The sequence below is a fragment of the Mycteria americana genome, chromosome 1 (genome assembly GCF_035582795.1).
Source record: "Mycteria americana isolate JAX WOST 10 ecotype Jacksonville Zoo and Gardens chromosome 1, USCA_MyAme_1.0, whole genome shotgun sequence".
Classification (NCBI taxonomy): Eukaryota; Metazoa; Chordata; class Aves; order Ciconiiformes; family Ciconiidae; genus Mycteria; species Mycteria americana.
In genome coordinates this window covers 64743265-64769840 of record NC_134365.1, presented here as the reverse complement: position 1 = coordinate 64769840, position 26576 = coordinate 64743265, and the positions used below count along the sequence as shown (strand labels likewise).

The 26576-nt window shown below is 41.5% G+C and overlaps 1 protein-coding gene across 1 annotated transcript; it reads left to right on the top strand.

Moving 5' to 3' along the window:
• The first annotated feature begins 1257 nt into the window (after positions 1-1257).
• MKRN1 (makorin ring finger protein 1) lies at positions 1258-23578 on the top strand. Its single transcript, XM_075503308.1, has 8 exons — positions 1258-1546; positions 9359-9487; positions 14100-14326; positions 19221-19447; positions 19935-20149; positions 20858-20968; positions 21424-21562; positions 21989-23578. Exons 1-8 carry the CDS (start codon positions 1374-1376, stop codon positions 22199-22201), a joined length of 1434 nt encoding a protein of 477 aa, XP_075359423.1. The 5' UTR covers positions 1258-1373; the 3' UTR covers positions 22202-23578.
• The last annotated feature ends 2998 nt before the right edge of the window (positions 23579-26576 follow it).

Here is a 26576-nt window from a genome sequence, read left to right as displayed (position 1 = left end):
GACTACCAGTGCAGCATAGAGAACCTGGATCAAGGTCTTTATCTGATGCCAGCTCCTTATCTTGGGTGAAGGTTGGTCTTATACAACTGACCACATTCATTCCCAAGAACTAAACATCTCTGTGCCTGGACCTCTGTCCACTGAATCCTGTGAAGTTCAGCTTTTGGCAATCTTTTTTTTTTCTGATGCATACCTTCACCTTGGTTTGAAGTCTGTTACAATCTGTGTATTTCACCACCTTTTACTTTAGAGTTCTGTTTGCTAGGTCATGGCTCTGCATACTCCAGAAGATGCCAGCAAGTGCATTCACGTTACCTCATTCCTCAGGTCATTCAAGGGCACTTAAGTCATTGTTTCAAGGCAACCTGAAAACAGATTTAGCTCTTCTGACCTCTCTATTGCACTTCCTGAAGTCCTGCCATCCTGGGATGGAGTCCTACTGTCTACTTTTAGAACAAAGGCTTAATGTCAGTATTTTCTGAAGTGAGTGATAGCTTAGATATGTTTGATTTTTTAATGTATTTTCAAATAGATATGCATCAGTAACATTGCACTAACAGACTCCTCTCTTCACCTTGCCCCTGCATCCCTGTCTGTCACTCTGCCTTTTTGGGTCGTGTCTAGTACTCTTGGCAGTAGGAAGACAAGGACACGATGCAGATCAGGCAAACAGTAGTTTCACAACCAGGATTTATTATGGCAGAAGGACATGATGCTTCTCATCCCAAATTAGCAGCACTGAGCTCTCTGGTGGCCTTGTGCCAATTTTCGGTCTGGGCTTTTGAGGCGCCACTGGCTCGTTTTTTCTTCCCCCCCTCCCCCCCCGCAGTCGGCACCACGTTGCCGTTACGTGTCCTTCCCGCCGCTGACTGAGCCAGCCCAACCGCCGCAGCGCAGGCCGGCAGCTGGGCGTCTCTGAAGGCCCCACCCCATCAGGCGAGCGCTGCCGCTCCTCACGGCTGACTAGGGCGAGGCAGCCTCAGAGGCCCAGCAGCCGGGCTACGCCTGGGCCCGGTCCCCAGCGGTGCAGCCGAGGTGCCTTTCCCCAGGCCACCACCAACGGTTCAAGCACGCCGTTAAATTACGGAGGCCGCGCGGGGTCAACGGCAGCACCGCGCGGCGGTAACGCCCGGCGCCCCCCCCTACCCTGCACGTTCCCGCCTGGACGCTCCCCTCCACCAATCGGAGCCGCCGTTCGGCGGGGGGGCGGTGCCCGCCCAGCGCGAGGGAGGGGGCGGAGCTGGTGCCCGCCTCAGCGGCCCCGCTGCCCGTTGCCGCCCGGCCCCCGCTCCGCCCCGCCGTGCCCCGTCCTCTCGGCCGGAAGGATGTGCTCCCGGAAGTTCCGGTGCTGCCGCTGTGTGGGATAAACAGTAATGGCGGAGGCGGTGGCTCTGGGAACAACGGCGGGCGCCGCCGCGGCCGCGGCCCTGGGAACATCCGCCGCAGCGGCCGCGGGAGCGACGGCCGCGGCCTTCGACTTCGCAGCCGTGCCGCCACCCGCCGTGGGGCCGGGAGGAGGCGGCTGGACCAAGCAGGTCGCTTGCAGGTACGCGCTGCCCGCAGCTGGGGGGGAGGGGGCGGTTGCGGTCACCCTTCCCCCCACCCTGCGGCCGTTTCCCTCAGCGCTGCTCCGCGCCGCTTCCCTCCCCTCCCCCCCCGGTCACGTACGCGCAGCGCGCGGCCGCAGCGCCCCCTCCCCCCGCCCTGCCCCGCCCCGCCCTGCCAGGCGCCCTGCGGGGGGGCCTGCGGCAGATTGCGCAGCTGGCCGGGCCGGGCCGCGCCGCGCCTTGCGGCGCCTCCGGGCGGAAACCGGCCGCGGCGGCGGGGCTTGTGGGGGATGTAGTGGGGCGGCGGCGGCGGCGGCGGCGCGTTGCCGGCCCGTTGCCGGAAGTACCGGTTGGCGTCGAGCGCGCTCCGGGCCTAGCCTGGCGGAGCCGGACCCGCGGGCGCGGGCGGTGCGGGCTGCGGCCTTTCTTCTGACCCTGCCTCATGGGAGGGTGTTCCCTGCGGCTCCGCTGTGCAAATGGCGTGTGGCTACCGTCCCCTTGCCATGCCGGGGGGGTTGGAAGCGTTGCTGGCTCCTTGTAGGATGCCGTGGGCCACTATTTATTGTGTGAAAATATGCCCGCAGTGATCGGTGTGAAGGAGACTGTAGAATGGAAGGCCTGTAACCGTGTTCCAGAAAATGCGATAAAGCAGGAAATAGAAAATGATTCACGTTCTTGTCCATTTGAATAAAGATTTTAAAATGGAAATGAATTCGTGAGTGATACGGCAAGAATTACTTATTAAATTAGAGAATGGAAATAAGTCATGATAGACTGCAAAATGTAAGGAGTGTTACGTTAAATGTAAGGAGTGCTACTTGTGTTACGTTAAGATTCTGGATGCTGCGTCATTTTCTATTTGTATTTTCCTTTAAACTGTATTTCTGAGAAATCTTTTTTGTGGGATTATGCAAATCATACTGCATGTTGTAAAGCTTGCTGGGTGGACTATTTTTAAACTTACACTGCTGGCCTATTTGCAGGCTGAAAGGAGTATAAGACCGTTTTTGTGAATATAGAAATGTATTAGTTTATATGAAAGCAAGTGGTAATCCAAGATCGGCATCAAGGAGCATCTCCTGATTTTTTTTTTAAATTACTGTTTTTATTTTTTTATTTAAATAAAATTGTAAATTATGTTTAACCTGCTTATGTTTCTGGGCAAATACCAAGTCACTTGGAAGCAAAAAGGAACATCCCTTGGGCAGAAAGGAAGAGGCTCTAGAACTTGATGTGAGATCTGTATCTTTTCTGCCTGTTTTTCTATGTGTGCCAATTGCAGATTCAGATAGCAGTATTAAGAACCCTCGCTTGGCTTTCACGTGCAGCTTGCTTGCTGTGTCTCTCTTTTGTGCTGCTAGGTATGCCCTGCAGTATTTAAAGCACTCCTGTTAACTGTTGATCGCTGTTTATTTTGGTTAATGCACTGTTAACGTGTCCATTTGAGAAGCACTGTTTCTCAGCTCTTTCTGGGTACTTCGGCATACAAAGAGTTTTGCCTATGAATAACCGGGTTAATATTTGATGCATGGCAGTTAAACGTAGGCCGGTGATGAGGAAGTGCCCGGGAATGATGCTTAACTCAGCTTTTGAGTGAGCTGCAAGTGTATAGGTTAGTGCTCCCTCTATATAGATTGCCTCATTATCTCTGAAGACCGAAAGGCTCAATTAGGTGAAATGGATTGGTGAAAGAGATATGTATATACATATGTTTACTCAGGTAACAGACACAATCAATCAAGTTATTGAAGACAGTGACTGCTGTAGTACAGAAGCAGTCAAGTTCATCAGTGTCGTGCAGTGAGTCTGTCTAATGAATATATTTATTTACTCAGGACTAGCGGGAAGTTAAGCTACTGTTTTGTAATGGTTAATGTGCTTTAATGTGAGCTTGAAGAAAAATGAGGTCTCTGCTTTGGACTTAACGAACCTCCCCATTCTTTGTTCTTTTTGACTAATCCTCCCAGTTACCCCATTGTTTGCTTGGTTATTTACTCGTTTATTTTTAGTGGGCCATTCAAATTGTAGGCAGACTAGCTTCCTCAGACTTGAAAGTGAAATTAAGTTTCAGAAGTAACAGAAACAGAAATTAACAGACTTGAGCTTCTGGGAATGTGTGGTAAGAATTTTGTTTTTCTGAGTTTGGTTTCAATAGGAGGATGTATTCATATTGAGGAAAATTTATTTCTTACTATTAAATCTTGTTTTATCTTCATGAAAGAGCTTGAGGATTTAACTGAGATGAAGGGATTGAATTTGAAAATGCAAGTTTTTAATATAGTAGGTAGAGCAGTTTCTGTTTTGAGTAGCACTGCACAATTCTATTTGTTTATAGGCTTTATTTACTTGAATCATCATATGTGTGACAGTAAATGCTGCCTGAAAAACTTCTGGGAGATAATAGTCTCTCCAGTATAAGTACTTTGCACTTCATGGTTGGTGAAGGAATACTGCTGTTTTATCAGAACTGGAAGTTTTAGAATTGGTAGAATAAATCCTTGCTGCTCCTTTCAATACCTGGTATGATAAATTGGTTGACTAATGAGTATTATTATGCCAGTGTGATATCCTTGGGATGGATGATTGATCTCATTCTCAGAGTGAGAGATACAATGACTAAGATGAAGGACTTTGATTTCTCTTAGACATCTAGGTTTGCAGATGTTACCTTTCTGTTTTTCTTGCAGCTAAAGTTTAGAAGCTTCAGGGTGAAATGTAGGAATTCATCATGTTCATTAAGAGATGATGAAAAATAATTTCCTTGCATTGTTTCTATGGTTTAGCAGTTTTCAAGGCTTTTGTGGTGTGTAAAAACTTATAATCTTTTAATCTGGAATAAACCACAGGGGAGTAAAACTGTAATTCATAATTACTTTTTATTTAATATTCTGATGCTTTTGTTATTGATATGTTTGTAATATGAAAAAGAATGGTGGTCCTTACCAAGCTTCTCTGTCCTTCCAGTTTCAGATGGATACATGGTTTTATTGACCAGTGGTATAGCCAACGTTTTTTTCCAAAGACTTGAGACTGTTAGAGCCAGATATTTGTGTTTTCCAGATGTCATGCAAATAACAGTTAAGGTCATCAAGTTGACGTAAATAGATTATGTTTCATTTGTTTGTTTGATAACTGAACATAAATAAAACCCTTAGCAACTAATTGGTGTATTTTGAGAGTTGTCTACGTGTTTGTATCTTTTCTGTTCTTTCTGAAAACCTAGATCAGGTATTTATCTGTCTTTTAATGTGAAGAATCTGAATTGGTGAAGTATGCCTCCTTAATTCAGTGCAACACTAGCGATAAGATGTGGAGCGCAAGCCTCTTAACAGCCTGCTTGTATTGCCCCTTTCTTAGCTGCTGTTCTGGATCCCCCACTAGCTTCTTGCTGAAGGAGGTTATGGAGAAGAATGGACAAGGAGATAAATGCTATTAAGATCTACTTTTTTTCTTTTTTCTCTTCCTTTTTCTTAAGGTTACTAATGCACGTAGAATTTCAGTAGCCACTCACGTGGCTGAATGCCCATGTGCTGTGCTAGAACAGCGTGCCTGGCCCCTTCCCTGCTACCTTCTTCCCTGGGAATTCTTGGTCTCTGTATGGTCACCTGAAGAAGCTAATGAATGGCAGTTCCCTCTTATTCTGAGGTTCCCCGTCTGCCAGTCATGGCAATGTCCCAATTTTTGAAGGAGGTCTGTTGCTAGGTGTGGCATTCTAATTCAGCAAAACCAGTAGTTTAATAAATTAAATGGGGTTACCTGAAAGCAGAACTAAGTGGACCTGAAGTAAAGAACAAACCATACCTGAATAAGCAAATCTATTGCAAGCTTCAAAGGTATGGAAAGAAGTACTGTGTATTGATTTCACTAATAGGATTACAGGGGTAAAGACTTAATATATAGAAGGAAGCATCTGAAAGAAGCTGGTACATCTTCAGGATTTTAGACTGCAGTTATATGTGTTTAACACTGCATTGTATTTTTGATAAAAGCATTGTAAATTCTTTTTCTCTAGCTTAATGGCAAATAATAGAAATAACATTATTCTAGCAGTGGAAAACAGTCTTTAGTAGATTATCATACTTTAAAGCATCGTGGAAATCCAGGTCATTGAAACCTGGATAAACTTGAAAATGTTCAAGTATTCTAGTAAATTAATTGTAGTACTTGTAACATCTGACCTCTCTACAGTGGTTGGAGTTCCAGGGAGTTGAAGACATGATTAGCTTTATGGCCTTGGAGAAGTGTTTTCTCTATATGTTTCCAGAAAGTGCCCACCGGGTCTTGTCTACAACTTGAGACTTTTGGATGTGCAAAGCCTGATTCCTATGACCTTTTTTAAGTACCCCATGAAAATCAGGATATGCTATTTTGATCAAGGCATTCATAATTAGACATGAGTTGAAACGTTTTTCAGTGATAAAATGCCAGTGCAGGCAATTATTACTTCTGGATGGTTGTTCCCTGTGTTGGTATCACGCATGTTTTGTACAGTCATGCAATGAACCAAACTGGGGAGAAGATCTGGGTTTGGACCCTGATGAGTTCTCTGGTCTGGTTCCCCATGCAGCCTTGCCAAACTATGCTAGTATATCTCAATAGGAAAGACAGAGCACTGCTGCCAGAATGAGTGCTTTTTGGATGACAACATCATAGACACTCGGAGAAAATCCAGTTGTATGCTTGTCTTGATCTAGTTTTACTTTTTCAGCTGAAATTATATGTATTCTCTGACTACTTGACAGAATGCAAATTTCATATATCCTTCTAGATGTCACTGAGTGAGCCAGGTAACTCATGTATTTCTCAGTTTTAAGGATCCTTTTTTCCTGTAACCAGAAACAAGAGGCTGGTATTACTGTTGTGTAAAGTTACAGTTAAATTGAATACTCTGTGTGTGTAAAGATGCTCTCCAACAGAAGTTTTGTCACTTTTCACCAAAAATCATGCACTCTGTTTATTTTTTGACATGACTAAAGCATATTTTAGCCAAACACCACGTTTTCATATGTAAAATGTTAAATTCTTTGTGACCTTAAAGTAAAAAAATGTTATCTCGGGATGGTGGTGGGAGGAAGTTGGTGTAATCCTTAGAGAAATACATTTTTCTCTCCTCCCACCCCAGCCTTCTTGTTCAAGTGATGCTGAGTTTGCTGTGTAGGGTTGCAGGCCTTTAAAAGTGACATGTGAATTAAATTGAGCTTGTGAGTGTTTCAGGTTTGGGTTTTTTCCCTTTATAGCTTACCATCTTGATGTAATGAATTGTGACAGCTTCCAGAATTATACAGAATCGGTATTTGCAGAGGATTTTCTAACATAAGCTGGGAAAGAAGGAAAGGGACTTGGAGCTCCATTTCTTCTGTCTTAACAAGCAGCGGGAGAGCCTAATTTTGAGGCTTATGTATTTGGGATAAGTTCTGTTGACCAAGTACTTTCTAACAGAAGTCCTCACTTCAGGCTGGTGCCTTTCTCTTAATCACTTATTTCAGCCATAGTGGTGTCCCAACACTTTGTTGGCTTAAGTAGCACTGTGCAGTGGGGCTGAGCAGTGATCTGATCTGGATTAAAAATAACCATGGGGGCAGCGAAAGGAATTTCAGGTTACATCTGAAGCCATTTCCTGATCTGAGTCAGCAGGTGGCTATGAAATTGCATGCCCCAACACATGGGGGGAGCAATGCTGCGTGGAAATAGGCAAAGGGTGGAGATAACAGTTGTTAAAGAACAAAAGTTTAACAACCTGAATTATTTTTTACCCTATTGGTGTGACTCCCATTTCTTAAAAGCAAGCCAGAAATTCCAGTTATGTTCTGGTCCCACAAGTTCATGGGTGGTTGTTTTTTTTTGGCTTTGAGGTGGGTTTGTTTGTGGGTGGGTTGTGGTGTTGTGTTGGTGTGTGCGGGTGTGATGGGTTTTTGATTTTTTTTTCTTGTTCACAGTGGAGAGTGCTGGTTATGGAACGTGGGGGTTTTTTGTTTTGTTTTTGCAACACCCTATTCCTGCTGTGTGCTGGCATAGCTGTTTGTGCAGCCACCTGGCAAACCTGACTAGGGTACTCATCCCTCTGGGGAGAATATCCTGCAGAGCCTCATCTTGGTCTTATACCACTTACTTTTTATGTAGGACCACACTTCTCTGGTTACTATGCAGCTATAGTGTACAGACAGGTGATTGTTTTGAGTGTGAATTGCAGCCTGATGGCAAGTGTCAGCTGGTGGTTTATAAACCCACTTTAGGCTTTTTTTTTTTTTGTTCTTAGGACCTTGAATACACCATTGGTTTTGTGCATGGAGGGTTACCAGCCCTCTTAAGACTCACCTCAGGTTTAATATATCCCTAGTACTGGATTACAAATGTAGCTCTACTTACGTCATTTGCTGAATTGTTCACTTTGATTTATCTGACTTCTTAAAAATACAGCAGACTAAGTACCTGTGCAGAAGTTCATGCAATTCAACAACTTGACACCTTTTAAGTTTAGGAATATCGACTTGGATATGCTGTTTTGTGAAGAGCTATCCTAATCTTAGTTTGGGCTGCTGAAAGATGATCCTTCTGTTTCTTGTGCTGGCTGTACTGCTGTGTGGCTGCGCAGTCAGCTGGTTGGAGGACCTGGTTCTGCTGGCTGCATAGGTGTGGTAATACCAATGCAAAGCGGTGGAAATGTGCAACTGGAGGAGGGCAGGACTGCCCCTTTCAGCAGCAAGATGGGCTTGGAAGGGTATAATCTGCTTCTCAGTCTTCCCTCAAGTGGTGTTTTTGTGAGAGACCTAAACCCTAACCAATTTTCTTGTTTACCAGGTCTTGATGTTTCCAATGAGTTCAGAATTTGCAACTTACTTGGTATCTGGTGGCCGGTGCTTCTCTTTCTAAATTGAAGTGTTGGTAAACATGTTGATGGATTCAGTTCTTACATAGGTTTGGGGTTTTTGTGGTCGTTCCCCCCCCCGGCTAACACTTCTATGTGGATTGGGAAAGATGTACTTAAACTTGTATTTTCAGTTGTGGTTTTGATGTGAACATATTGAGTCTGAATATAGTGCCTTGAATTCAAATAAACTTGTGTCTTCTAGGTTAAAATTTAAAACTAATTGAAAATGACTGTTCAGTTTTCTTGAATACCTGAATTTGAGGATGCTCAATTAAACTTGCATTACTTGACATGCTAAAATTTAGTAAACTGTCCTCAAAAGCTTTGAAACTGTACAGTTCTTTCAAGACAAGGCAGCAGAGCATTGAAGCAGGGTGCTTCTACTGATTATTTGGCTCCTGTGGCAAAAATTAATGTGTATGTTTTGTCAGATGTAATTATCTGTCACAAACATGTTTTGCATTCTTGGAGAGGAAATTTCTTCTGATTGAATGAATTACAAATTCAAAATAGATTTAAGCCCTCAGGAAACTTGTTTAGGGTGTGGCTGATTTTGAGTCTTGGTTTCAGTGGTGGGCTTCTCTAGGGTTTTTGTTGGTGTCAGAGCACAGAAGCTACAGGTGAAACTTTGTCCCCATCTACTTTGTCCAAGACTCTTTCCTCTCTGTGTCATACCCCAGGATAAGGTTTGCTTTGCAGGTTTTTTTCAGGCTTTTGTAAGTGTAAGTCCCTAAATGTGCAGCACAGTTCACTGGAATAGCTAAGGCTTCATCTTTTCTCAGACGTTCTTATTTGTATGTTTATACTGGGACGTGGTCCCATGGGTTGTTAGTAGTGTTGTTAATTCAGCATGCCTTGATTTGTAGAATAACTCATCATCCAAATACTTCGTTTTACAGCTTCAGTGCTTCTCCTTAATTCACAGTAGTCTTCTGTCTTACAGATATTTCATGCATGGAGTTTGCAAGGAAGGAGACAACTGTCGCTACTCCCATGACCTCTCCACTAGTCAGTCTGCCATGGTGTGCAGGTATTATCAGCGAGGATGCTGTGCTTATGGAGATCGTTGCAGGTAAAGAAATGCCATTGGCCATCCTGTAGAGGAGTAATTTCACTCTGAGTCCCTGAGTACAGAGCTCACAGAAAGGCAGTAAATCTTAGTGTTTTCCTCTCTCATTGCAACTTCAGAAATGTATAAAAATAGCACAAGAAGGCAGTTTGTGAAAAGAAGCTAAATACTATAGTGTTTGCTTTGCTATGCACATAAATAAGCAAAGGCAAGGTGAGAAGAGAACTGTTTTTCATAAAAGTGCTAGTTGTCAGGGTGTGGGGTTTTTTTGTTTGTTTATTAATAACATGAGTAGATTAATTGAAATATGAGACTACATTCAGACGAGCTGAACTGATGGAACTGAGTTAGTTTGGTAAGTGATCATAAAAGCCTGAACATGTAAGATTCCACCCCCCCACCCCCCAATCGTGTGTGTGTCCGTGTGTGTGTCTGTCCGTGTCCCTAGGAATTGCTACTCTGACACTTGAACTGCCATTTTGGAAAAGTGTAGTCATGTAGGTTCTAAAATGTTGCCTATACAAAATGACTCTACATTATGAAAACATAGTATCACTTAACCTATACCCCTGAAATTATTAAAAAGAAAAAAAGAAGTAGTACGAAGAAAGGAAATGGATGCTTTCCTAGTGTAGCAAAGCTTTACAAAGGCTTAGGAGTGCTTGCATCATCTTAAGTTCACTTTATTAAAATTTATCAGGAGTTTTAACATTGTCTTGTTGCACCTCTAATGCATGATTAAATATTTGCATCATGACTTTGTATGGTAGCTCATAGTTAGCTTTACTTTCATGTTTGATGTATGGTTACTATGTATAAGAAAGATAACAAAAATAAGCCTCTGTAGCCTTCTATCTACCAACGTTGCTTTTTTGATCATGTAGATCAGTGGTCTCCAAACTTCTGATCATACACCCCATCAGTGAAAAATTTTTGAGCACCTCCCATATATATATATTTTTATTTATAGATTATATATATCTACTACTGTACTAATATTATGTACACTGTAAAACATACACAAAAGTAAGACTTTAAAAAAGGATGTAATAAAGATGAAATAAATATTTATAAAATATTTTATTAATAGTCAAACTATTTTTGCTCTCACTAAAAAGCCTTATTAGTAATAATAATTTTTTACTGACAGTAACATTGACTGAATATGCTTTGTAGTTTGGTTTTTTTTAATCTTAGTTTAACGTTTTGTAATAGTGATTTGTTCAGTGTTTTGTACAGTGGTCGCGTCGTAAGTTCAGTTTATTTCAGTTCTTAGTTTTAATGGCTGTCACAGCTGAAGAAGATCTTTCACAAAGATATGTAGATCGAAAAGGAAGAAGTGTATTGTTGACTGCACTTACTAACGCGTGATAATAATTTTTCAATCCTATCCACCAATTATGCAAATACTTTTGTTAAAATTTGGCTAGTAAATTTTGATCTTCCCTGATGTCAATCAGCTGTTCCTGCAGACTAATTGGAAGGTGTTGTGTTGCTATATTTTTGACAAATGGGTCCAAAACCCACTGAAACTGTTTGGAAGATTTTTAAACATGTTAAAAAAACTTGGAAACATAATTCTCTAAGTGTACAAGATAAGAGAGGTTTTTATAGTTGATGTACTTGGATCATTTTTGGCAACAAAATTGCATAATGGTGGAAATGTTTCGGAACAGCCATTTTCAAAATGTTGTCTCCATACCACAAGCTTCTTTCAAGAAGCAGTTACTTGCCCTTACAACATCACCTTTACCGTGACAGGACAGATTAAGTGTGGGTTTTTTTTTTTTTTTTGAAAGTATCTGCTAGGTAGCATGCTACTGACAGCAACTTGTCGTCATGGAAAAGGTCTGCAAATTTGGAACGCTTGTCTTTTTGTGAAAGAAAAACATGTAACTCATCTTTGACAACTTTTAAGCGCTTTACCACAAGATAACCAGCAAACCTTTCTGGTACAGAAGATTTTCATGGTCGCTCTCCATCTCATAACAAAGTGTTGTAAAGATTCAACTATTTAAAGGTCTTGCTTTTATACAGTTAACAATATTGATGACACTCTGTAGGACTTTGTGTGCTTCTGGCTCCATCTTTGTTACAATATCTTGTCTATGAACGATATAGTGAATGAATTTCTGGTGTGGTCCTATCTCTGTAATCTTACCTTGGAATAATTTTTTTTTAATTCTAGTCAAAGCAGTGGTTACACTTGCACAGTTTTTCCATAAAACATTGTTTTTGTTAAAGAAGTCATTTACTGTTGAGAATACATCTCCTCCAGTACATCTTTTTGTCTTTATTAAAGAAGTCATTTGTTGAGAATATATCTCTTCCAGTACATTTTTTCTTAGCGGCTCACAAAAAGTAGTTCTTTGTATTTCATTATTGAAACAGAATCTAGCAAATATCATAAGCTGAGATGTTAGAAACATCTGTACTGTCATCCAGCCGTACAGCAAACTTCCCACATTGTGAAATTTGTTCTAATACTTGTTTCTTCAAATCTTCAGCAGTGTTTTCTATGCGTTTTCCAACAGTATTTGCTGACGAAGGAATGTGTTTTACTTTGTCACCATATTGTTTTCCATGCATTATTTCAGTCATTTTTACCACAGCAGGAGGAACAAGTGGTCCAATGGTATGCAGCTTTTTGTCTTTCACTATTATGTAAGAAGCCTCAAAAGAGGCTTAACTGTTGTAAAGTACTGCATTGAGTATTGCATGACTTGAAACATCTCTGAAAAAATTATAGAGGTTTGTCTTCATGTTCTGGATGTTTAGATTTTAAATGTCTTGCTAATTGTGATGGCTTCATACTATCATTAGCTAATATCTCAAGGCACAATATACACTGAGGGCATTGTTAATAATAGTGGATGTAAATCTATATTTCAAATAGTCTTCTTGGTAATCTTGATTTATTCCTTCCCTCCCCCCCATTCTTGTCAGATCTGATTAGGTTGGCATTGTCTTTACCTTGTAATGAAGAGTTCATCGTAGATTTTTTTTTTCTTGATAGTAGACATTTTCTTGTTGTTTGCTGGTGCTCACATTGTCAGTATTGTCTTCAGTCCACAGTTTATTTGCAGGAATCTTTTTAAGCCACTTGTTTGTTTTGTCAGAGTTAGTTTAGGTAAAACAAGATAATATAATCTGTCAATCCATTTAATTGAGCACAAACAAACTGCAATGTTTTGAAATATGCTGAAAATGAATGAGCAAGTGAGGGTGCCACTGTCAACCCTGCTGCGTGGTGGAACACCTGCTCCTCCTTCAGGACACCTTGCGCATACCATATGTGGGACCCTCTGACATACGGACCGAGTAAGGACACCGCTGTCAAGCTGTATGTTAAATATTAGTAAAACGTAATTTTGTATGTTTTTTAGAAAAAAAAAAATGACAAGAAGGTCTAGTATTTTCTTCCTGCACTCCAGTGGATTGTCTTGTGCACTACCTAGGGTGCATACATACCACTTTGGAGACCACTGGTATAGAGGTCTGAAGGCTTGACTTTCAGATTTGTGCTTCATAGCTTCCTTAAGGTTTCAAAGCTGACATTCGGTTGGGAGCATCTCTTTAATATGCAAGAACTGTGACACTTTGTTGTTTTCAATCTGACACAAGGTAAATGAATCACAGTTGCTTAAAAGTTTTGTATGATCTCCAAAAATTCCCTCCCTTTGTCCTTGAAATTAGTCAGCAAATATCTAAGACTTTAAAGGTACACCTGTAATTTATTTTCCCGTGTAGTCTACTAGTTGCTGGAAGACATATTTTTGAAGGAAGCGGTGCTTTCCTGTTGTTTGTGGGTGGTAGGGATCAAATTGTTCTGAGCATCATTTTCCACAGTAAGCTGAAAGAGGCATTAGAAATAACTACCAAAATTCAATGTAAAATCTGAATGAGGCAAGATGCTCAGGTACAGAAGAAGAATCACTTATGTTGGTGGGGATCTCTGGAGCCATGCTGAAGGCAGAGCAGCTTAGGTCAGGTTGCCCAAGGCATTGTCCAGTCAAGTTTTGATTATCTGCAAGGATGAAGATCGTGCAGCCTCTCTGGGCACCTGTTCCAGTGTTTGACTACTCTCACAGTGAATTTTTTTCCAAACGTCTACTTGTAACTTCCCATTTTGGGCTTGTGTCTACTGGCTCTCATCCTATTGCTGTACCTCTGAGAAGACTCTGGCTGCATCTTTCCTGTGGCTTCCCACAAGGTAGTTGAAGACAGCAGTATCTGCCCTTAATCTTCTGTTTTTAAAGCTGAATGAACTAATTTATCTCATTCAGTAATACTGCACATGCGTAATAGGTATGTGACCAGTTTTGGACATAACTGAAGTTCATTTGATCTAAGTTAAGTAAGAATTGTGCATGCTGCTCCATTTCCTCCAAAATCATGGAGTACCTTCTGTTTCCTTAAGCAGTGCCGACAGGTGACACAAGTGGAAGCATGTCTCTATAAAGCGTCATCAGTGGCCTTCTCTTCCAAGCAATTTCTAGGTCCTTCTTCAGAATAGTGTGTTTACATCTTAATCAGTTTATTTCCAATCCCTTGGGCTGCTTTATGGAGGTATTTTTTTTGTGAAGAGTTGACATGATGTGTTTTAACTTTTTAGATATGAACATACCAAGCCACTGAAACAGGAAGAAGTGACTGATGTGAATCCAGATGCAAAAATTTATCCCTCAGTATCCTCAGACTTTGCATCACTCCCTGAAACAGTTGAAGAAATTATTGCTGAGATAGATGATGAAAATATCGATCTGGCAGCTGCAGGAGTAGGTGCTGAAGACTGGGTGAATGCTGTAGAGTTTGTCCCTGGGCAGCCATACTGTGGACGAGGTAAGCTGATCATGGGATAATAGTAAAATTCTGTCATGGGTCAACAATTTATATGTAGTGCATTTATTTTAATGCTTTTGGTTTTGTTGAGTATAGAGCTATTGATATTTATTAATCACTTCAAGTGATGTGTCCTTAAGTTATGCTTGAATTTTCTGACGTAAATAGTTGGACTGTTCCACATCAGTTGTTACTGCTGTCCCTGATGTTCTGAAACCAGGTATGCTTAAAGACAGTCTCTGCATAACTGGCTTCCTCTTGTTATGGCTCTGAATGACTTTGTGAATCTCCTTCTTTGGAGTTTAGTTTGCATATGTGATGGGAGAAGAAAATACTGGTGATGCAATTAATATCACTACTCTGGAAAGATAACCTTGGGGGGGGGATGTTTGTTTGGGAGGGTTTTTTGCAATCTTTTAAAGGTTTTCCAGTGGAGGTACAGATTCCTGCAGAATGAATTGAAGCCTAATACTTGCTTTCATGAATCCTGTGGCAATTCAGACCAGAGGCTGAAAATAATTTATTCTGGTTACCTTTCTGGGACTTGACTTCCTAATAGTGTGACAGCTCATGTTGAGAATGAGATTGAAGAAGCTCATCATATGGGACCAGATTGTTTTACGTAGCATACTTGTCATCTGCTTTCCCTGCAGAAAGATAGCACAAAGACTTAAAATTTAAATGAAAAGTAGGCTAATGTGTTTACTTTAGCATAATTTCTAATATTTGGCTCTCTAAAACTGAAGGCTTGTGGCCATGAGTAGTGAAATAATTGCTTAAATCCAAAATGGACACCTTGTCTCCAGAAGAGTTTGAAGTTGTCATACAGTGCTCAGATTATACTTCTTTGTCTCCACAGCACTACTCAGATTCTTGGATCTGAAAAGAGGAATTACCTTCTCAGTGTTACAGGGTGCTGCTGGAGTCTGCTCTGATCTGATTTGAGGAAGGGTGAATAGGAAGGGAACGCTCAAGCAACATTAACATTTTGCTAGCATTGTTGAGAAGTTGGATTATGGAATTGTTTGGTGTATCTGTGACTTGGGTATAGTCCAAAGGAATGAAAACTTGTCTTCTACCTTTTAATATGTCACCTTACTGTCATAAAAGATATGGCTTCTCTGTTCATTGAGACAAAGGATCCCTTTTTTTAATCTTTTAATCAAAATAGAATCATTTAGATAGGAAGGGACCTCTAGATTTGATCTACTTCATTTCCTGCTCAAAGCAGGGTCAGCTATGTCAGGTTGCCAGAGGCTTTGTTTAGTTGGATCGCTGTCCTCGGAGATGTTCAAAACGCCATAACCTCTTGCGTGTTTGCCTTTTCACAAGGAAAAACTCTTTCCTAGTGTGTAATTGGATTTTTCCCTCCCTCAGCTTGCCTTCTGTCTCTTGTCCTGGGCACATCTGAGAAGAGTCTGGGTCTCTTCCTCCGCGCCCCCCCCCCCCCCCCTTTCCATTAGGTAGTTGAAGATAGCAATAAGATCGCTTCTTAAGCTGAACGAGGCAGGTTTCCTCAGTCTTTTTGTGTGCTTCAGTCCCCTTAATGGCTGGGTGGCCCTCCACTGGAATCAATTCATTGCTAGTTTGAACAGCTGGAGATATTTTAAATACACCTACTCCTTATAGGAGAGCTGGTGCTTTCTCCTAAATTCGTGAAGAGTAAGAGAATTTCATTATACCTTTAACTCACTTAGTTTTACTGAAGCAGTTCCTTTTTCTAGGGGGTCAGGCTTATTTTCATGGAAACTTGTGGGTGCCACAGCATAAGTTAACATTCTCTTCTCTGAATCTTGTTCCAAATTCTCTTGTCCTTTGAAATTCTCTATCCTTTGAAATTTGATGTATTTTAATGTACAGACATACTCAGCTGTTTCTGTTCTGAACAGTGCTACATGATGCCAATTCCCATGGTGACTTCTTAAAAGCTGCATTTTAAAAACTTTACTTTTCTGAAGCTACTGTCTTTATTAAGCGATAAAAATGAAGAACCTTGCTGTAGCGATCAGGAGGATGTGTGCAGTGTGTTCCACGGTGTATACTTTAAAGCTGTACAGATTATTCTTGTCAAATGCCTGGAGAAATGTACAGGTACTTGGAAACTTTAAAATGGAATCTATTTCTCAAGATTAGGTAGAAGCCTGTGTGTTTTAAATTGTCTTACAAATGCTGAAGATTCAGAGTTGGCAGTTTAACCATGTGTAGCTTGGGCTATAATGCTCATCTTTTACTATGAGACAAGACATTCTACTCATGCAGATGATTCTCTGATTTGGGACTAAACCTGGTATCTTGAAGATGGCCTCAGGGCCTAGCGAAGACAATAGTGATGATTCTTCAGGTATTCACTTGTTTGATGTACAGATGCACTGCGTTTCCATATTTGTGCTGCTGCTGCTGCTAGGTGTTCTGGAATAACTGAGGGAGAGTAGAAAGGCAGAAAAATAAGAGACGTTCTGAACTGAGTGGCTGTTTCCTGCTGCTACAAGATGAATGTACTTGATGCTACAAAGTGTGTCCTAGAGTGAAAGCAGGTGGTGTGTGAATTGAAGGTAATGAACTAGTTTTTTCACTAGTATGAATTTAAGTGTTGACTGTGAAATGGGCAGTGAGAAGACAGGGATTGGGTCCACCTACTGGAGAGTAGTGGTTTTGAAAACAGTGGACAGAATCGTACAGAGTAAATGGTACTCTGAGGGATGTTGGATTTGGAACTACTGAGGCAATGGAGTCTTGTGAGTTTCTCTAATTTTGCTTTCAAAGAGGAAGCAAAACTGTAGCAGATACAGTGCAGTTGATACAGGAGCTACGCATGCAGGGCTTTAAGTTATGGAAGCTGAGATATTCAGAAGTGAAAATACTAATTTAATTTTTATTTCATAGAAATACAGCTCTCGCTGAGGGGAAGTGCTGGGACAGCACAGAAGACTGGGACTGGAAAACTAATGTCACTTTTAGCATGTTTTTCCCTCCCACCCTCTCATACTATAGAAGTACCCAGAGCCATTATTAAAGGCTGACATTCATAGATCTGTGTCTTGTCTAGATGTCTAGTCACTTAGAACAGGTTGTACTTTTTTTGTGCAAGGACGGTATTGTGGACTGGGCTGGAATTTAGTAGCTGTACTGTGCTTGTTGACTTAAGTAGTTGTTGTTGATGGTGGTTGGTTGTTTTAAGTAACAACTCCATACTTTTTTTTTTGTGCCAAGATGTGAACCCCTGCTCTCCTTCTGTGGACCAGCGTAGTAAATAAATGGGTTTCTAAGTCAGTCTCTGGAGGGGTAAGACTTCAAAGCCTTTATTCTCAAAGAACGTCAAGTAATAAGTGTTGTGGGGGGGTTTTTGTTTCTGGTTGGTTGGTTTGGGTTTTTTTGGGTTTGGCTTTTTTTTTTTTAAATCCCTTACTGAATAAAGTTTTGACAAAAGATATCCTTGAGAGGAGTGCAGGTGACTGAATTTTTCTGTTAAGCTTCAAATGTGCCTCTTCTTTCAAAGTATGCATTTTCTACAGATAGAGGATTGCCTTACGCAAAGATCATCTTGCCAGCCCCATTAAAAGAAGTACTGTATCACTTGATTCCTTTGAAACTTAGCTGCATTTGCCTGTCTGGTAGGCTTCTGCCCATCCATACTGTGATCTACTGAACTCTCCTTCCTCAGTAAGGGTCAAACAAGATGTCAGAAGTCATGTGACTCAACTAGGTAGAAAATCTGTAACAACATTAACTAGAAAAAACACTGGCAAAAATGACAGTCAAGGGAATAGAAACTGACTGGTAGTTGTGATTTTTGTTACTTCTTTTGGAAGTGGAGACCATGGATTTCAAACTGTGGGGGGGGAGGGGGGTTTCAATAAGTACAGATTTTCATATTATCTTCAGCTACTCTGAAGAGTAGGTGGAGCCCAGTATATGATTACTTGTTACTTTCCTTGGTGCCAGTTCACTAGAACTCATAGGGAGGAAGAGGTAATGAAGATTTTTTTGGTTGGGGATCTCTTACTGAAAAATGAGCAGGCTGACAGTTGACTTGTTATTCTGTCACTCATTTGCTTTTGAGAAGTATATTTCTAGCAAACACGCTGATGCAAGATCGGTGCGGGTGATCTCTAAAGTCAGAGATGGTTCAAGAAGCAGACTTGAACTTATTTTGAGAGCTAGTATTTCCCTACACTAATCTTCAGTATTTGCTTATACCCCAAAACTGTGAGCCGATATCTGTTTAGGGTAGGGTTTTTGGCAAATATCTAGAATAGAGTTAGTTTGGTGAGAGGTGTGGACGCAGCTTTTGTATCGTTCATACAGATGCTTGGGAGTCTAGAAGTGAAAGTCCATTGTTCAGGCTGAACAACAACATGCTAATTAACTTGCCCATGAGGAACTGCTGCTGTGGTGTTTCCATACTAGCATTTTGTTATGCTGGATGCACCTTTATTGCTTCAGCTGTGTAATTTCTGGGAAAAAAATGGGTAATTTTAGCTAACGTGGAATTGATTCTCAAAGCAGTGAGAGATTTGTAGCCTTATTTAATTGTTGCTGAACCAGAGTTTGTGTAAAAATGTACTTAAGCCGCTGAGGACTAGTGAGATTTTTCTAGAGCGGACTTAGCCTGTAAATGGCTCTGAATCTGACCACTGAAACCTGATAGCTTTAGTCTTGTCTGGGTTGAAGGATGAAGAAATTCACTGTGCTTTCTGGAGTGGGAAAATAACTGTTAGTTCAGGTTGAGGGTGTGTGAAACCTGGACTGAAATGAACCTTGGTTGTTTTTATTATTCTCTTTGGGTAACTTGAGCAGGGTTACCCAAAGATTACATTGCATTAAAACAATGTATTTTCACTCCCAGTGCTCTAAATCTGAATGTATTGCTTACTGTCCTTAATTTTGTTCCCAGCTGCTCCTTCCTGCGCTGAAGCACCCTTGCAGGAAATGGTGATTGAGGAAGAATATGAAAAGCAGCAAGCAGATGTGGAGATAAAGAAGGAGCTGTGCCCCTACGCTGCAGTAGGAGAGTGTCGTTATGGAGAAAACTGCGTGTATATCCATGGGGATGTGTGTGATATGTGTGGACTGCAGGTCTTGCATCCAATTGATGCTGCACAGAGATCCGAGCACATAAAGGTAAGCAAACAACTGTCTGGTGTTAAACAGCTTTAAGTTATTGCTTCCTAGCTCCCCACAATCACTTGTCACTAATTCCCTTTCATTTGAAGATGCATGCAGGTCAGGCAGTGAATGAAATTCCTGTTGTAAACTGGACTGTTTCCTGTCAGGGCCATATTCAAAAGCAGCTGGGTTTCCTTATCTGTGCTGGGAAAGCAGTCTGCTTAAAGATACTAAAGCTTTGTTCTTTGCCTAGTAAAACTGGATGATCTTTTAGATTGCCTTTCTCATGTTGAAAAGTAATGCCTGAAGAAAGGAATTTGAACTCTGAATTGATTGTTCCCCACTGTCTGAGCAAATTTTTTTCAGGATCAAGATTTTTCAGCTTAATCATACTCCATTCATTATGCAAAACAGCAGAGTAAAACTGAGCTTAAAAACCTGCTTAGAGTTCACCAGGTGACCAGTTGTCTCTGTAGTTGTTTTCTTTGTGTCTCCTTTTCAGTCTTGCATTGAAGCTCACGAGAAGGACATGGAGCTTTCATTTGCCGTCCAGCGTAGTAAAGACATGGTGTGCGGGATATGCATGGAGGTGGTGTATGAGAAAGCTAATCCTAGTGAGCGCCGCTTTGGGATCCTCTCCAACTGCAGCCACACTTACTGTCTCAAGTGCATCCGCAAGTGGAGGAGTGCTAAACAATTTGAGAGCAAGATTATAAAGTGAGGCACTTTCCCATTTTGATTGTGCTTTGTTACTATGGAAGAACTTAGTAACTTGTGACAACTTGCAACAGACTTCCAGATGCAGACTGCACAGAGACTGCATTTAATGCATACTAACCTTAGTTTGGAAGTGAAATCATTGTTAGGGATAACATTTACACTCTGATTTGGTTAATGTGGATTAAGTTTGCAAAACTCACTTAATGGTAGAAAATAACTTTTCAGTTAGTAGCATGTTGTCCAATGGTTACTGTTTACATCTTGGACACCCAGCCAGGAACCTGAAAACAGATTAACCAGTTCAGAATGTATGCTTCTTAATTCATTACTGCCCTAGTTCATTAATCAGTTGACAAAACGTTTCTCCGTTTAAAGGCTGTTCTAAAAAAAACAAAGTTCCAATCAAATAAATACAGAAATCGAACCAAAATAAATTTATTTAATCCTAAAGAAAAAGGAGTCTGTGTGAAGTGTTTTTTCAAGCTCTTCTGAGTCAAGCTGACCAGCTGCCATTGTCATTGAGTTCTTGAAGAAGAGAGTTTAGGTTACCTTAATGTGTAAGAGAGAATCTAGATTGAAAAGCCCATGCAGCAAGTGTGTGGGTACAATACAACTTTAAAGATGGATATATGCCATGACTTGTTATATAGGAGAGAGAGCGCCCTGTAATGTGGAATTTTGCAGCGCAGTCTGTTCATTCCCCAGGTCCTGCCCAGAATGTCGGATCACATCTAACTTTGTCATTCCAAGTGAGTACTGGGTGGAGGAGAAGGAAGAGAAGCAGAAACTCATTCAGAAATACAAGGAGGCAATGAGGTATGAGCAGTGACTGCAGCCTTTTGTCAAGTTGAGACAGCAGAGATAAAGGCACACCTGGAGAAGAAGGGTGGTGATGTAAAGCCCTCTCACCTCCTTTCCACCACCATGTGTGAAGTGCATCGTTGCCTATCTGCCTGCAGATGCATGCAACCACACAGGCACAGAGCTATTCCTGTATTCTTTGACCTCAGTTTTTCCCTTGTATATGCAAAACGCTGGTGGTGTAGACATAAGGTAGTATGAGCTTGTGCACTGCAAGACATCAGTGTCCCTATGCATGCATCGACCCACACACATTATGCAATACATCATTTCTGCACGTAGGTGTTATGCTGACAAAATACCTTCTGCTCCAAATGGTACCTGAGATCCTTTTGGACTACAGGTAAATGCAAATCTGAAGTCTGGTTGGGGTCTGCTGTGAGTAAGGGTTGCGGTATTTTCCTTTCCAGCAACAAGCCATGCAGGTATTTTGACGAAGGCCGTGGGAGCTGTCCGTTTGGAGGAAACTGTTTTTACAAACATGCATATCCTGATGGCCGCCGAGAGGAGCCACAGAGACCCAAAGTGGGAACATCGAGTAGATACCGGGTCAGTGCTGCTGGTTTTTGTCCTTCCTATACAGAGAGAGCGCAAGAGGGGTGTGCGTTAAATCAGCTGCCTTGAGAAGAGGACAGGGAAATGTTGACTCTTCTTTTTTTACTTCTGATAGACCTCTGTAATGGTGAATTTGAAGGAGGCAGTGGTCTAAAGTTTGTGAACGCTGAAGGCCAAGGTGGAAAGAGTGAATTTTAAAAACTTTCCTAGTGCACCAACATACTGAAGTAGAAATGTTGGGCAGCATTAATAGGGGTGTGTAAGGGTAAATTCTACTGGAGGTCAGTATCTCCCTGGAAGAGAAACATGGTTTCTTGCATGTCAGAAAGCATGCCAGGGGCTGAACCTTGTCAGCTTCTGGGAAGACTCCTATCTTGTACCGCTTGGTCACCCGGGGAAATACTTGTGTTCCACTTGCAGGCCCAGCGGAGGAATCGGTTCTGGGAGTTCATCGAGGAGCGAGAGAATGGTGATCCGTTTGAGACCGACGAGGATGAGGTGGTGACCTTTGAGCTTGGTGAGATGTTGCTTATGCTGTTGGCAGCAGGAGGTGACGATGAGCTAACGGATTCCGAGGATGAGTGGGACTTGTTTCATGATGAGCTGGAAGATTATTATGACTTGGATCTATAGCACCTGTCAGTGGAGTGTGGACTGTCGTCTTGGCTTCAGGCAGTAGCTATTACCTGTGGTGTTGTGGCAGTGCCTGTGTTTCTCCTAGGCAGGCCGATCAATTCCAGGTGCTGTTGTAATAACTTTTACCCAGGGTCTGTCTCTTCCCATCCCCTCCCACCCCAGGAGTGTTGTTTTTCCTCTGTTTAAACAAATAACAAGAAATAAATCTTTAAAATGTTAGTTTTTGTAAAAATAAATTTAACTGTCAAACAGTTAGCTTAGGTTTGTTGCTTCATCTGTGTACCCAACAGAGTTCACCCAGTTCCAGGGTTAAAGTGTTTACAGGACTTCCACACTCATTTTGAAGAGCCCAGATAAAAAAATGAGCAGTGGCCATGCAGTGGGGATGTAAATTGGCTGATGGCCTTTTTTCTGTCTTTGTACCAATATTTCTGACTTCAGGCCAGATACAAATACTCTCTTTCTGGCATCAGCTCCGTTCCAGCCCCCTCATGTACACGTCTTCATTTGTGATTTTGGTCTCTTGTTTACTTGCACATTACTATTACTACTGTGTAACCAGAACCAGGTGTGAACGTTCTGGGTTTTTACTGTGTTTAGCATGAAAGGAAGATGTCTTTGTGAAAGGAGAACTCTCTATGTGTATATACAGATAAATGTAGAGTTGGACCTCAAGGATGGGGAGACTCTGTGTAAGTTAAAAATAACAAAACCATCTTTCATCCCCTCTTGGTGCATGAAGTCTAGCCTCCAATTGGACATGAAACTGGTTTAGTGGTCTCAGCCCAGTCTGTGGCAGTGATCTTAACTATCGCTTAACTTAATAGATGGCACTCCCTAATACACCAGCTCTCTTTCATGCATATGATTAGGGTTGTCCAGGAGCAGAAATCCAGTTAGCTTAGGTGGGGTCAGAGGAACACCAGAGGCCCCTTCAGCTTTATTGCTCTGTAAGTTTTAGAACTGGGTGTAACTACTTAAGCTGTGAGCTTTGCTAGGAAATCGCTGTGCCTCTCAGCTGGTTTGAGGTACATGTGCCTCTTGGCATCTGAGTTGGGCAGGTTGCCTGGTAAAGCTGTTCAGTTTATGTGAGTTACTGCTTACAAAGGCAGTCATGCAGTTTCTGGCTGTAATTTGCATTGCGAAATTTCTTTGCCACCAAAGCCCCAGCACAGGAATTTTAACCTCGCATTACATTATTGCTGTTTTTTATTGACTCGTGGATGCCCCGTGATCTGTTCTCCTGCTGCTCTTGTCCCCTAGACTGCCTCTCCTTTCACTTTTAAATGGAATGAGGAATTGTTCTGAGGTCTATAACGTATTGTTTTGCAGCTGCCTTTTGTAAGAAGCACTTTTCCCAAATAAAAAAATCAAAAAAATTTAAAAAAGAACTCTGTCTGTTCTTTTAAGTTTGAAGCTTCTGTGTTTCAGCTTGATTGATTATTTATGTGTGTGTGCGCGTTTCTGTAAAAGTGAAGGCATTTATGTCACTTATTGTTAACTCCTGCAGAATTGTGTCACACTAATACAGAATTTTAACTTGGTTTTAACCTTTCCAGCAAAGAGCCTGTAACATAAGGAAACTGAGACAGTTGAACTGTTGAAGGAATATATGGGGCTGTTAGTGGGAACAGATGTGGCTTGCTTTCTCAGAAAGCATCAGCTTTCCTTCATAAGGGGATGCTTTACTTTCTGTGTGGGTGTATGTGTGGCACAATGGTGGATGCTGCTGCTTCTAAACCTTACTTCTGTATGTGTTACGGGGAAGCTGAGAAAATGCAAATAAGTGATTTGCTTTAGCAGAGGCTGTTCTGCCTAGCTGCAAGGTGACTGATGTAGTCAAGTGCATCATGACAAGTAGTTTGTAGATCTCTTGCTTTGAAGCATGCTGTGGTTCTTATTCTGTACATTAAAGAACTGCATGTATTTGTCATCAAGCAGTACTGCTGTGTGTCACAGTTTGAACCTTGCTGGTGGGAGGCCTGTCTCTAAGCTTGCTGTTGCACTATGATTTCCACCCCCCACCCCAAACTGGAATGACTGAAAAGAGTAGGGCCTTTGAAATGAGTGAAGTATGTTAGTAGGCTGCTATGTTTTTCCTCTGTAAGAACAGGAATAAATTCAGTAGAATTAAGGCAAACTTTTAATGTAAAAATATGGAGGGTGACAACTTAGGCTGTGCTACATTTTCTCTAAGCAAATACCTAAGGTACAGAAACTGAAGAGGCCAATGAGAGTACTGACAAGATGAAAAAGGTACAAAGACTCCATAAACTTCCACCAGCAAAATCTTGATTTCAAAACAAAAAATCTTTAGAAAAAGATGCATGCTGTCACTTGAAGTGCCTTAACTTTACTTGCTATGCAAGAATATATATGTATGGTTTGGTATAAAATTTTGCATCTTGAGGTAAGTGCAAAATAAGTGTCTGCTGCCCATTCTAATTGGTCCGAATGCGATAATGGAAGCAAAGAGCACTTCTTACAACCTCTGTGGCTTTAGTTCAAATCTTGATACCACAGCTCCTTCCTGATGGTAGCCCAAGGTGTATTGTAATCTTGCTGGGGGGATGCCTGGTTCATTTAATGAAATACAGAGTGACTCCTTCCTGCTACAGCAGGCACAAAATAGATTTCTGTTTGGAGGATACCGTGAGGTATGGGGTGTCTCATGTTTGAAACAAAACTTGTATACATGGAATTACTAATGCTGCAGCAGCTTAAAACAAGAAGGAGTCGACATGTAGTCCCTTAGGGCTGAGATAAAATACAGGACAGCGCTGTAGGGATCAAGTTGCTACAAAGTCAGTTTTTCTCTAAGGCTAGCATTAGAGAAGCATTATTAAACTGTAGTTGCAGTGAGCCTTGCTTCAGGTAAGCAAAATGAGACAGATTTGGCAGTGAAAACTGTAATATGCAGTGATGTTCATGGACACAGCTGTAGCAAGGAAATGTGGGATTGCAAATATGCTAAACTTCTGCCCTTACTTGCTGCTGTTGCTGTTATCCATGGGTATGCTGTTTGTCACTTGCAGTCAAGCCAGAGTCAACACCTGTTTGGCAACAGCTTGATGTGATTGCACAGGCAGAGCCTGTGGAGCAGCTGTGTTAATTTTAGAACAACAGCAGTAGAAAAAGTGCTTTAAAAGACTTTAAAAAGACCTACCTCTCTCAAACTGCAAGTTCCTATTGAAAGTTGAAGTACTCTTAGGTAAAAGGGGCTCTTGGCCTGTTTAAAACTGCTCTCAAAGGACATTGATATCCCAGCATTGCCTGTTGTAGTTCCAGTCCTTAACATGCTTGCTTGAGAGCAGTGCTTGAAAATGGCTTCAGGAGTCAGTACACTGAGCAATGAGTATTAAAGCCCCCCTGCCTGCAGCCAAATGTGGTGTTCTGGGAACTGAGATAACAAAAACCTGGCTATTGGCAGCCCACAGCTGGGAAGAAGCATCTCTGAACAGTGCTGTGGTTAGAGCACTCACCTGGCTGGGGGGAAGCTCTATTTTCAGTTCCCTGTCCAAAAGCACAGGCATGCATCTCCTTCCTCAAAGGCAGCTCCAGGACAGAGCACTCTATCTCTGTTCAGGGCCTGAAAATGGCTTTCTCTGTCTCCTTTCCAATTATACTTACACATTAACTGGAATGATTAGATAAGAACCTCAGCTTTTGTTATTAACAGCCTGTCCCCTATGTATGAAGAAAAGCTTGACCACATAGGCAGTGCCATGTGCCTTCCACAGCACTGGGTTGCAGTTATATTTGCTTTTAAGCTAGTCAGCTTCTGGGAGGTGTCAGTTTGCTCCATTTTAAAATACTTGCAGTTTTTTTGTTACCCTGTTATGTGGATAGGTGCTGCTTCAGTCTCATCTGGCATGGCTGTGATATCAATGCAAGTAATGTGCCACAGCTAAGATTCAAATACTTCTTCCAAGTAGATAAAAATTTAACAAATAAGCTCATCTTCAAACTGGATGTGCAGCTCTTAAAACTGTAGGACAGCAGTAGTTTTTAGAATGGTGTTGTAAACAACATTACAATAAGCTACACTTTCTACAAGTGCATTAATGATGCTGTCAAGAAGCACACTGATTTAGCATGTGATGCTGGGGGAACAAAAATGTTAATATAAGGTTCCATAGCAGTTAATGCTACTTGCATTGTCATAGCTGCGTGCTGCCATCTGCACTGTGATGGGGAAAGGCACAACTGCAGAAGTTACACTGTGCTTGTTTTTTCATCTAGTGGTTGCTATCTTACAGTCTAGAATAACATGCTTTAATAAAGGGATTTTTTTAGTTTATAGCTTTCTTCATGTATTATCTCATGAATAATACTGTCTACTAATATACGCTCTGAAGAACCTTCTTGTTAG

Coding starts and splice junctions, on each gene's coding strand:
- MKRN1 (XM_075503308.1), top strand. CDS start 1,374: ATGGCGGAGGCGGTGGCTCTGGGAACAACGGCGGGCGCCGCCGCGGCC. Junction 14,327..19,220: donor GCAGCCATACTGTGGACGAG/GTAAGCTGATCA, acceptor TTTTGTTCCCAG/CTGCTCCTTCCTGCGCTGAA. Junction 20,150..20,857: donor TTTGAGAGCAAGATTATAAA/GTGAGGCACTTT, acceptor TTCATTCCCCAG/GTCCTGCCCAGAATGTCGGA.